Source organism: Branchiostoma lanceolatum, chromosome 3 (genome assembly GCF_035083965.1).
Source record: "Branchiostoma lanceolatum isolate klBraLanc5 chromosome 3, klBraLanc5.hap2, whole genome shotgun sequence".
Classification (NCBI taxonomy): Eukaryota; Metazoa; Chordata; class Leptocardii; order Amphioxiformes; family Branchiostomatidae; genus Branchiostoma; species Branchiostoma lanceolatum.
The window spans coordinates 32,294,372-32,307,660 of NC_089724.1; the positions used below are offsets into that span (position 1 = coordinate 32,294,372).

A 13,289-nucleotide genomic window follows, 5' to 3' on the forward strand; every position below is an offset into this window, starting at 1 on the left:
TTTGGTGCTAAATGGAGTGTGTTGGGCATGTACGTTGTGCATTTAAGTGGATTCTACTGTACCTGACTTTGGTTGGGGAGGTGAAAGGCAGTGGAAGGAGAGGGATGGGCTCTGCCTTCCAATACCATACCCTAGATACAGTGGATTACAAACCTTTACCTTACCAAATTAAACTTTTTAAAGCAGTTTTTTTTCTATTTTCTCTCAGCATGACTTTGTGTATGAATACGTCGGGGAACTTATTGATGAGGAGGAGGTCCAGCGGCGCATTAAAAAGGCCCATGAAGACAACGTGACCAACTTCTACATGCTCACTCTGGACAAGAATCGGATCATCGACGCAGGGCCAAAAGCCAACATGTCTCGCTTCATGAACCACAGGTACTGTTTTTTTCTTGCCAATTGGCTAAATTGATTTTATAAAAGAAAACAAATTTAAAAGGTTTAAACCTTTTGGAAATGTGATACTTATCCTTGGTTTGAATTAGCATTAAGTGCTGTGGTGCAAATGAATAATATCCAAATTGAAGTAGCTAAAGGGTGGAATAGTAGGATGCTAGTCTTCCAATCTGAGATAAGTCACATTTACAGCTGTCCTAAAGGAAAGAAGTGTTAGCTTGCATACATTGCCAGGAGACTTCAAGAAGCTACACATGTGGCTTGAGACTTAGCTCATAAGCACACAGCAGGACATGTACATGTTACATGTTGCTAGTACATCAGTGATGGTGGCCCTCCAGCTCCCCTATACATCACAGCCTGCCCTGCTGGAGTCAGATGAACTAAATCACCTACATTTAACATAGATTTTAGGTTCAAAGAAAACAAGAGCTTTTAAAAAAAGCTGGCGTTTCGGCTACGTTTATAAGTGTGAATTGTCTTTTCCCTTTACTTGAAGTAAAATCTGCCAGAGGAAGTCACTCAAGGGCTGTTCAGTCTATAAGAAAAATTGTCATTTTGGGAAATGAGTACTGTTTTAATAGAGAAAGGCAGATTGGGGAAAGCAATTTTGAAGTTACGTCACTTAACTTAAGTGCTTTTGAAAAAGCTGGTCTTGGCCTACAACTTGTGCTTATTTGTAAAATGTATAATAGGCTCATTATAAAAGCTATCAATGTAATTATGTACATGGCACGCAATAAAACATAAAATTTGAAAAAGCACCATTGAATCATCAGCACTATGGTAATTAAGTGAAATAGAAGTTCATAACAGCTAAGGTTCTATCTAAAATGACTACCAAATGTCAAACAAATCAACAGCTACCGTATTTCTTCTAATAAAGGACGCACCCCAAATAAAGTGCGCACCCCCGATTTGGGCTTCACCGCAACCCCAATCACGCCAGCTGAGATACTTCACAGAAAAACCTTAATAAAGTGCGCACCCCCCATCTGCCGCTGTCGCTCGGCGCGTCTCCAAGATGTGACCACGCCCCGGTATTCGGCACGCTATGAAGTCCTGGTGTCTTTCTTAATCGTTCCATTTTCAAGGAATTTTCGGGAAAACATTACCATTATTTGGGGTCAACACTTAACCCTCTACTCCGCTCAAATTTTGAGTAAAACGTTTTGAAGTTTAAACGTCACGCTGCTGAGAACCTCGCGCCAGGATATCTGACAAACTCCCTTGATATTGAAGGACCAGACGACGATCCGCTTGATTTCTACCGGGCTAGTCAAAGACAAACGTGTAAAACGCATTTTGAGATAAAAATAAAAGTTCGTCTCTCGGAATTTATGCCGCAAAATACAGCGTTGCATTGACGAAATCATTTCATTTTCGATCACCCGCCGCCATATTGTTCAAATCCTGCTGCCCCAAGATGCATTTCGCGTGTTACGTAATCATCATCACATGATCGCATTACGCGTCTCTGATTGGTTATTGCTGCAGCTGAAGGCGGGAATATTGCAGACGAAGTGCATCATGGGGCAGCAGAATCGCGGTCTAAGTTTTTTCTTTGTCTGAAATGTTACACATGAAAACGCAATAAAAACGCGGTTTTATCGACTATATAGCAACATTATGGTGAAGAAAATGTAAAACCAAAAGATGTTTTCGGGAAAGCATACATTTATTTGCCGATTGATGGTGGCTTTTGCGTAATTTTAGCGATCAATGAACCCGGAAGTGTGCCGAAAGCGGCGTGGGTTTTCGCGTTTTATCCGTCAAAACAAAAACAAAACTCCCGCTGAAGCGAACTCCCATATGAAAATTCCCATAGTTTTGTGCCGAGGGGCGCCACTTTCCACGTCCGTGTTGTTTGAATGAAGTCGATACTGAACAATGGAGCATTTGCTACTGTAACAAAGAATCGCTGTTTTGCAAACAACATCAAGAGCCTCTGTTTACATCGGGGATAGAAGTTTAGTGGCGAGTGTTTTGCAAGAATCATCTTACCGCGCATAGGAGCCACTGCACGGTATTTTCCATTACAATGAACAGAAAAATTCGAATGCCGGGTTTGGAATCTATGAAGTCCTGTTCATAAGACAAAGGCCTTGTATATATTAAATGAATATTTCGAGGAGGTGCCTCGAACACGTTAAACAGCCTCATTACCCTACACATTGGGTACCTGCCTGTGGCACTGGCTGCAAATACACCTGATATTATTATTATATTAAAAATAACAAATATAAAATATTTCTTTATTTATTAATGAAAAAAATGATATTCATAAATATGATATTGATAGATTAATATAATATCAATATATATTTTTGATATTCAATATCTAAAAAGAAAAAAAAATCCATGCACGGAGACGAACCCGGATCTTCTGGGTCCGAAGTGCTTGGCGTTGCCAGATCGGCCAAGCTGCGGTACGTAATTGTTTACTCTGGACGTAATGCTATAACCTCACTATATGGTATCATTTATGCCGATTTTTGCTCGTTTTCTTGACGAAATCATTTTTTTTCTTCTGCAATCTTGTGGAATAGATGTAATATGGTCATTTTTCAGGATATCAAAGTCCGAAACCACAATGCAATGATATTTCCGAACAGTTGTAGCATTTACATGCGGTCGCCGTCCTGTGTCACATGCAAATCTGGCGTGCCTGACTTTTCCTGCTCTCTTGCCATATAAGGCAACGGCTATACAAGGATTTGAGAACGTATTGCCATATAAGGTCTTATTGTGTGCGACACAGTGTTGAACCAAGCTTGAAGCTTGAAGGTAAAAGCCAGGACATTGCGTTTCGGTGCGAAGGCACCGAAACGCAAAAACTGAAATAACTTTATTCTTAGCAGGTATTTGCTGCAACCGTTGTTACATTTACGTTTTGAATTTATAAATCAGCAAAGCATAAGTCTACAGTCCAATATACAAGTTTTTTAGTGTGCAGTTATCAGTATAAACAAAGACTTTCTTTGATGACATGAAGTGAACTTTGTACCCCCTACTGTAGCTGCCAACCAAACTGTGAGACCCAGAAATGGATGGTGAATGGTGATATTAGAGTGGGTCTTTTTGCCATGGATGATATTCCTACAGGTAAGTAGCACAACTTTGCTTTGATAAGTTTCCGACACTACAGATAGATGTGATGTTGTCTTTTCCATCGTGTTATCAAGCACTGTGTCATTTTACAGATTTCGCTGAAAAGATGTATATGTAGACCCTCTATCATCTAATTCTTGATGTCACAATTTTAGCTGTGGGCACTTTTTCCCTGTCACCGAAACAATGGCATTTTAATAAAGGAATTCATCATCAACTTGCCTGTAAAAAAATATTGTAGTGGTGCCAGACAGGTTGTTGGTAGTTTCAGTCATCATTATTAAGTGAACTCTGAAACATTGTTCTCTTTATCAGGCTCAGAACTGACTTTCAACTACAACCTGGACTGCCTCGGGAATGAGAAGACTCCCTGTAACTGTGGCGCCCCCATCTGCAGTGGGTACATCGGTGTGAGACCTAAGGTATATTGGGATTATCCCAGACTAGCTTGTTTGTTTGTTACGTCTGGTTTTGTTTTTGGTGTGTGTGTGTGTGTTTGTTTTCTTGTGTGCAGGGCTCTAGCCAGCGCCTGTTATTCTGTTACTTTACAGAACTTTGCTGCGTGTGACAGAAAATTTTTAAAACCAATCCGTAAACCTTGACAGATAAAAATTGTGGATAAAGCTATAGACAGAGCTTGGACTGCCTCGGGAGGCTAAGATCTCCACAGTGCCTCCAGAGCTAGACTCGCGCTACCGGCACTCACCAAACCCCCCACCCTCATTATTAATTCGCTTACGGAAAAATTATGAGCTCGCTAGAGCCTAGCTGCTTGTGTGTCCATCGCTATTTGAATGTGGTAGTCTGAGTTGCTTGGTTCCACATACGTTGGCATGTCGGGGACACTGACAGGAAGTCAGGTCAAAGGTATCAGAAAGGTCCCGGAACAGGGTGCGAAATACCCGGTTGCGCACTTGCGCAGTGCAACAATATTTTGGTTGGCGCAACTTATTTCTAAAGTTAAGTTAACCAAGGTTGCGCGGTGCGCTACCTAAATTTTGGGCCGGAGAAATTGATTTTGCGGCAATTACTTGGACGAAGTAGAAAATGATTGGACCAAGGAAGCTCGCACACCCGTGCATACAATAAAGTTACCGATACTTTTTCACTCGTTTGCATCCATAGTCAAACTGTTTTATTGTGCCTGAAACACAGCCTGAAAGAGAGCGCGGCTCAGCGCTTGGCTCTTGGCCGCCATGTTGGATTCATCCACAAAAACACATTTAAGCACTAGTTATATTGTTAAAGGTTATGTAATACTATGTACTTACAAAATATAATTTCAAGAAATCAGTGAATTTTAGGTGGGGCAACCTGAAATTCTGAAGGACAACCTAGCTTTCTACGTGCAACTTGGCTCAAAAAAGTATTTCGCACCCTGCCGGAATATAGGTTATTTCATTTCCTGTCTTCAATATCCTGCTATATGCATGTCTGCTATATATATGCCTTATGAGTGGCAGTCGGAAAAATTCGACTGACAGAAACAGTGAGAAATTAAAAAAACTAACTAAAGCTAGGCCCCTAGAAAAATGTCTGTTTCATGTTGTCTTGATGCTTTTGTAGACGGCAGCAGCAGCTGCTGCGGAAGAGCGATCTAAGAACGCCAAGAAGAAGCAACGGAAGCGAAAGATGGCCCCTAAGAACTTGAGGAAGGAGCACGAAGATGAGTGCTTCCGCTGTAGCGAAGGCGGCGAGTTGGTCATGTGCGATCGAAAGACCTGCCCCAAGGCATATCATGTCACCTGCTTGAACCTCACGAAACCTCCACATGGTAAGGATGGGTTTTTACTCGGCTTTGTTTTACAGGACTTTTTCATATTTCTATTTTGCATCTCTACGTTTTGACGGAGGTGGGTGGGTATGGGATTGGTCTATAGCCTATAGGGGAATCCCTACAGACCTCTGTCTGCTGTTCTAGTCTGTGGAATCTACCTTCCTCCCAACGCACAACATCGAGACCTCCTTATGGACCACCTGGTCTCTGACTGCATACGTACTAAATACCCAGACTGTGGCCTCACATTCCTGGGGATTTCAACCGCGCGGACATTTCGGATCTGTGCAGAGGTGTTCTTCTGTCGCAGGTCATCAAAGAAAACACGCGGGGGAATGCCGTTTTGGACCTTATTATATCCAACATGCGAGGTATGTACCTTCATCCTCCCCCTGGTGGGACTCAGTGACCATTCATCAGTGCTATATGGACTCCACAAGACAGAACTGTTGATAACAAGCCCACTAAGAAGCGGGTCCGTCCTTTGTGTAAAACTGGACTGAATTTGGTCGGTGGATCACAGCACATGACTGGAATGAAGTGTATAACACTGTGAGTGTTTCGGCAAAAGCGGATACCTTCCATGCGACTCTAGAGGAAGCAATTGACACCCACTTTCCAACCAAGGTCATCACAGTACACAGTACTGATAAACCCTGGGTGACACCCCAGATCAAACACCTCATCATTCTACGTCAGAAGGCCTTTCACAAACATGGCCGCGCTATCTGGAAGTTTTACCGCAATCTAACTCAAACAGCACTGGCTCGATCGTTACTACACTGACCAGGTTGTCTCCCTCAAACATGCTGATCCACGGCGCTGGCATCAGGAGGTCATGAACATGGCAAACGTGAGGAAAGGTGATAGTGCGATAAACATCCCGGGACTCGACATGAGGACAACGCATCTGTTGCAAACATCATCAACACAAAATTTGCCGAAGTTTCCAAGGCCCTCCCGGTACTAGACCACTGTCAGCTGCCTGCCTTCCTACCCGCTACAAACCAGCCTGCATGTATGGGATGTTCACCAGCGTCTCCTGGCGGTCAAGACATCTAAGGCACCCGGCCCAGACAACATCCCTCTGAAGCTACTCCGTGAGTTTGCCTGTGAACTTGCTACGCCGTTCCGTCACATCCTCAACGCTTCTTTCAAGGAGGGAGTTGTACCAAGCCAGTGGAAACAGGCTGTTGTTGTCCCCCTTCCAAAAACACAGCCAGCATGTGTAGATCAGTAAAGACCCATCTCGGTGGGCAAAAGCAAAGCAAGAACAAACAGATACAGCAATTCTCCCATCCCATACATGTGCAATTTGCTCAAAAAGTTTGGACAATAATTCTCATCATGAGCAGCTAGCCGCTACTATTTATAATGCTGTCAACACTCCCCTGTTTTCAGTCAATCGAAGAAAAAAACGAAGTGCAAATTATGCATATTATATTATTTAAGTTATGTGGAATATATGTCTGTGTTATTTATTCTGTGTAAGGGGAAATGTGGAATAATCTTGAAACTTTTAATCATTACTTCGAAATGTGCAATATTGTAAGTTGTAAAAGCTTTTACCTTTTCATTTGTACATAGAATGTAATACAGTGATCTCAATAAATAAATCTTGATATTCCACCAAAAACAGTGATCCTTTTTTACAGTAGCAAATGCTCCATTGTTCAGTATCGACTTCATTCAGAAGTTTTCACAGACAACACCGATGGGGGAAGTGACACTGCTCGGCACAAAAATATGTGAATTTTCATGAATTTTAGCAAAATTATCAAGGAAAATAAGGAAGAAATGTCGTAAATGTGGAAACCAGTTTGATAGAGATGAGCTAGCTGTTAATTGGTTTGAATACTTGTTTGACATTTGGTATAGTCATTTTAGATAGAATCTTGCCACAGGCATAGCTGTTATGAACTTCTATTTCACTTAATTACCATGATAGTGCTGATGATTCAATGTTGCTTTGTCAAATTGTATGTTTTATTGCGTGGTATGTACATAATTATATTAATAGCGTTTATAATGAACTTATTCTACAATTTTAAAGAAACTACAAGTTGTAAGCCAAGACCAGTTTTTTTTTTAAAGCACTTGTTTTGCTAGCATTTGATTTGAGGTAGAACGGCAATGGTGCTTTTCGCAGTGTATTAAGTTCGCTGTGAAAAAAACTCTGTAGTACAGTAATGATACATCGGAAATGCATATTTGCTATGTCATGAATTTTCACTGGAGAGGTCATTGCAAAAATTAAAGCACAGCAAACATTTTAAGATTTACGTTATTGTCATGAGGATTGTTGCATACTTTCTTACTGTTTTATTAACTCTGGGAAGAAGGTCAGTGACCTACAGACAGGGGTACTGTTTTTGTTTGTGTTCGCAGCTATAGCTCAAGATCCTTTCACTGGATTTGTTTGGATTTTGGCATGTTGGTAGTTATTAATGTCCTGATGAAACATGGTGATTTTGGGCACCGTAGCATTATTTCTGATTTATGGAGAATTCTAGATTGACAGCCCCATTTTGAGTGTGCTAATTAAATCAGCTGTAATTTCCCTGATGGTCGCCTGTGTTATACAAGCTGGGCCCAATCAGCTACTCTCCAAGCAGAGGTTAGGTTTACTACGGTGCCTTGCTTACTGCTTAGTGTTATGATTAAGAACTACCTGGACATAAGTGGAAACAGGTTTTAAAGAAACTGTTATTCCTGGTATAGAGGGCATCAAACACCTTAGCCCACACATTACAAACAGCATAATTACTTTAGGCCACAGCAAGTAATTTATATGGATGACATCAGCACGCTCATTAATTTTCCCCTGATTTCGGGGAAAAAACAAGAAATTTCATTCCCCTTCGACGGTTTTCAACATGCCAAAAATTGGTAAATATGTTGTAAACGTTGACAGTCTAAGGTGTTTCATTGCATATAAATACCCAGTGTGGTTCCTGCCCATGATGGCATGACAAGCTTGCATTTTGTTCTAGTTTGAGCTGTATGTATACACATCCTCAAGGGCAGTTTAATGTTGACAGTCTAAGGTGTTTCATTGCATAGGAATACCCAGTGTAGTTCCTGGCCATGATGATATAACAAGCTGTTTTCTGCATTTGTTCTAGCAAGGACATTATATAATGTCCTTGGTACTAGTTAATTGAGCTGTATACACAAGGTGTTTCATCGCATATCAATACCCAGTGTAGTTGCTTCAGATGATGGTACAACAAGCTCTTTTCTGCATTTGTTGTTGTTAGTCTATTGAGATGTATGCACATCTACAAGGACATGTTAACTGTTGAATCAAGGAGGTTTTATATTATGTATGAAACCTCATTGGTTGAATACAGGTATAAAAGACCTGTTGGTCATGATATCATATTTTGTCGCCTCAATTCTTGTTTAACAAGATTTATGATCTCAAAATGTGAAAATATTGGAATCTTGTTTTTGTTTGCCCGCCTTGTTTTTTTTTGGCCTATCTCATAAGTTTTGGGGTCTGCGGAGGATGTCATCCATAAAATTTGCTGACTGTGGCCTTACAGAGGTTTGTGTCTAAAGGTTTTTTTCCTTTTTTAGGGAAGTGGGAGTGCCCCTGGCACCACTGTGATGTGTGCGGGAAGACGGCCACCGTTCTATGTGACGTCTGCCCAAACTCCTTCTGTAAGGAACACGCCATCGACGACAACATCGCCAAACATCCCTCTGACAAGATGGTCTGCCACGAGCATACAGAGGAGGAGGTACAGGAAAGCATCCAGGCACTGGAATTGAAGCAAAGGAAAGCTCTCGCCGCTAAGGCTGAATCTGAAGATGAGGACACAGCCAGAGATAGTGCCCCGCAAAAACAAGCCAGCAGTCAACCAAAGAAGAAAAGTCTGGACAAGCTCGCCACCGAAGACGGCACGGCAAAGAAACAAAGGCGTAAACCCAAACAGAAGATACAAAACGGAATCTCAGGGAAAGGCGGAAAAGCAGGCAAGAAACAGGCCGGCAAGGCTAAAGGACCAGCGAAGAAGCCTGCACTTGTAAATAAGAACGGCAAAGCAAACTTACAAGTAGAATCCAAGCAGACAGTTAAGCTAGAAGCAGAGGCGGTACCAAAAGTTCTGGATGATGACCTGGATGACTTTGAAGGGGAGCTAATGATCGATTGTGATTTGTAGTAAAATTCATTATCGGCCCTTCGTCATATTCCCCGTGAAAATTCAGGAAAATATTACAATTTTCCCTTTGCATTCAGTGTTATTACGCTCTCTCGTATATTTCTTTCTCAGAAACTGCAAGGGAATCTTGTAATAAATCACTGGTGCATTCTAGTGTTGCAATGTTGTTGTTGTTGCTTACTTCAAACCATGTCTATTTGTATAATGTTTGTACACTTCTACAGAGTTGTAGGGTGAAAATCTGTTGGCAGCACCCTTGAGGTAGCTCTAGATGACAATTGTGTCAGCTCAGTATGGCATTCAAGCCATTGTATCATGAACAAGCAAGGAATGTGAAATATTATATACCTTTTGCCAGAAGGAGGAAAAGGCCAACCTGTCACAAGTCTTGTAAGCATTTGTGTTATTGATTTTTTTTTGTGGTAAGACAGTTAAATCAATACTAATGTGTCTGCTGCATGCTTACCTTGTCAATTTTGGCGACTCTTCAGGGGTGAGCCAAATGGTTAATATGACTGGAATCTCTTGTAGGTAGCTGACCACTACTTTTATTCCCCTCACGTACATGTATATCTGCTGTAATACTAGGTCAAAAATCCTCGGCATAAAGGGCATCCAAAGGCACATAAAGTCATTCCAAGAAAGCAGCTACCTTTGTCGTTTTATTTGCCTTGCTTTTGGTAAGCATTAGGGTGCTAAGGCAATCCAAATGTGTTGAATGGAATGTATGTTTGTACAATATAGTGTTACAACTTACACATCATGCAAAAAGCTGATTTCTTATTCAAACTGGTGCTTTGTGGAAGTTACAAAGATTCAGCCCTTACCACAATGTAAATGAAACTCTAACAATGATCAAGTTAGTATAAATAAATATTGTGATTGCAATTGTATGCAACACAGTGTAGTGTTGTTTTTTTCTTTTCAATTTTACGAATTAATGGATTTTTTTCTTGTAAAATGAAGTATATTGATGCAATTTTATAAGAGCTGACTTGTGTAATAACAGTAATGCACACCTGTATTGTCTAGAAGACTGGGCGAAGTTTTAAGATGTTTTCGATCCCGACAATTTGATGCTGTATATCATGTTGTTTCCAGCCTCCTCGTAATAGATGTATAATACTGTACACAAGCTTGTGAATTTTTTCCTGTTTCACATGAGCGATGCATAATAAACAAAGTACAACTAGAAGTAGTCTTTTTGTTTGTGTCCGAGTGTTCTAGGCTTGTACAAAGTGGGTTTCAGTTAGCACATTATAGAATATTGTATTAAGCCTGTCACGCACAGCCGACCATGGCCTCTCGGCCTTCTCCAGTCCATGGTTTGGGGTCAGTCGTGGGCAAGATCATCTGTGGTTGAGAGTTGTTTGACAAGGTTGCCTAATAGGCTTTAAAAAGTTGTCTATACCAGATGACTATGAATTTTGGCAAATCAGCCGTGAATGTCACATTCTGCTTGGATGCAATCAGAGTAGCAAGCTGGGGCTAGAATAAGTTGGGGAAGGTCCTGAATGTGTGGTAGAAGATGACATATAACTTAAGAGAAAACAGATTTGCAGGGTACTCTCTGCCCTATGCTATGACGCTAGCAACCCAGGACTTCACTTGTTAAAAACTGCATTATGTTGAACCATTTCAATTTGCGGAGTTTTGAAAATTTATTTTCTGCGGGTGACTGAACGTGACCTTGGCACTGAAATTATTATCAAAACACTGGAGGGAGATATTAACAATGGAATAATTATGAAACTGAACAATAAAGGCAAGACATTGATATAGGTCAGGGTAGAGACTGTAATCATTAGAGATCCCAATCAGTAGAGATCGCAACCAGGATCTCTGCCAGTGCAATCAGTTATTTGATCGGTAGAGATGATTACAAATGTATGTCCATCCTTTCGTGCCAGGCCCGCCACGTGCCTTTATCGAGCAACCGGCCTGCGAGCCGTCCTTCTCACTGCGTTAGCGCTGGTCAACCGCCAGCCTATAAGATACGTATACCCCCTCCAGTTTTGGAGGGAAAGTTACCAGCCTCTTCCCTGTCCCTGTCGGCCGCGACGTGATTGGAGGGTGATGTCTGTCTGGCGCTAACGCAGCGCGAAGGACGAATATTCAGGCCGCGCCAGGGCTTTGGGGCCCCTAGTTCCGGTTTTGATATCTCGTATTTTGAACATGCCGTGGTCGTGATATTTAAGCGATAGATAGCTCTTTGGACCGAGAGTAAGTGGTGTAGGTTAGGGCCCACTAGCGGCTTTTTTGGAACTGCAGGGGGCGATTTTGTTTCAGACATTCATAACTCAGGACGGGGTTAACGTATCGTCATGGTTTTGGGGATCTACATAGTAAGATGATAATTGTGCAAGTCAGTCGCTAATTTGCACAACCAATGAGGATCGTTTATAAATCCGCTGCATCCCATGATAGGTCTCTCAAATATGTGACATACATAAGGCATTGGACCGGTGTTTCTTTTACGATTTAGTATGTAGACCGACACCCTGAGGCCGATGGGTTACAATCCCGCCAAGAAAAGTAGGACGGAAAATCGGATTATTTCGGCGGAAAGCGGTTTGTTGGTGCTTTACGATGTTGATGAACTTGGAGTAAACTCAGTTGCTCATGAAAATGTGAACAACAAATTGTGACACTTCAGTGTCGAGAAGAGATGTTCTTGTACATTTGTGCCAAATTTCAACTTATTTCATACAAGTATTAATCTACTATGATACAAAAAGCGTTTCTTTCTGAACGCGCCTCGTATAATAAATATGGTGAGGGTATGAGAGTTGAACTCTCGTTCAGATTAAAGAGTCGGATCAAAAAGACAGTGGACGGTGTATGTTCCCCCTCCCCGCCAAAGTGAGTTAACAAACTTGCTAGATCAGATCAACAGTAACCCAATTTAAGAACTTGACGTCAGAATAGGAAATATGCCAGTTTAACGGACAACATCTCTGAGTTTTCTCAAACAGGTCAAAATGGCAAGCCACAATTACAAGTGGCAGATCATAAAGATCTTTCCAAACATTTTCACATTTAGGTCCGAGGGAGCCATTCTACGGCCACGTCCTGGGGTACTATACTGGAAGCTGGACAACAACAACAACATCCTCTTCCTTAAGTATGACGATAAGAAAAAGGTACGTTGATGAAGGTTAGACATCCAGGTAATAAGGTACACCAATAAACAATTACTCAAGCAACTAGATGACAAAAGGTATTTTGAAAAAGGTATTTTGTCGCAAAAAAAACTAGAAGGTCGAGCAGTTGTCTTCAACAAAGGCGAAGCATGTTGTTTAATCGAGTGCCAGCACGTACAATACTGCCGGTTTTTTATAAAGCAAATGGAACACCGGAAAGTGTTTGTAGTTATGTGGATTCAATTGTCTTTTTGCGAGGGACTACTAGTTACTAGCAAGGAGGTTATAAACTCCTTGTTACTAGTAAGTCAAAATCAGTTTTTCAACTTCGCCAAGAGGGTTGGTTATGTTTTGGCTGTGTGTGTGTGAACACGATAACTCGCGAATGCGCGGGCGGATTGTCTTAATATTCTGTATGTGAGTAGGTCTTCATGGGACCTTAAAAGATTAGATTTTGGTCCCACCCCCAGCGGCTTGTTGTGGTACTGCAGCGGGACTTACAGTTTTGATATCTCATGTTCTGGACAAGCTATAGTCACGAATTTTCCTGTGTATAAAACGTTTATGCCAAATTTCATGCTTTTACCATAATTTGAGCATTTTTTGCACCGATCGCCTAGACTGCAGGGATCATGTAACAACACCTGTATCAAGCACAATGTATACTTGCTTAGTATTCTATTGTAGTTC

At 41.4% G+C, this 13,289-nt stretch overlaps 1 protein-coding gene across 5 annotated transcripts in view; it reads left to right on the plus strand.

Moving 5' to 3' along the window:
• Positions 1-10,651, plus strand: part of LOC136431450 (histone-lysine N-methyltransferase NSD2-like) — a 49,923-nt gene extending 39,272 nt beyond the window's left edge. For all 5 annotated transcript variants that reach the window (XM_066422823.1, XM_066422826.1, XM_066422825.1 and 2 more), the window contains 5 exons: positions 209-381; positions 3,419-3,504; positions 3,826-3,932; positions 5,077-5,284; positions 8,870-10,651. In XM_066422823.1, the coding sequence (XP_066278920.1) occupies positions 209-381; positions 3,419-3,504; positions 3,826-3,932; positions 5,077-5,284; positions 8,870-9,456 (1,161 nt within the window). In that variant the 3' untranslated portion in view covers positions 9,457-10,651. The remainder of the gene's footprint in view (positions 1-208; positions 382-3,418; positions 3,505-3,825; positions 3,933-5,076; positions 5,285-8,869) is intronic.
• The last annotated feature ends 2,638 nt before the right edge of the window (positions 10,652-13,289 follow it).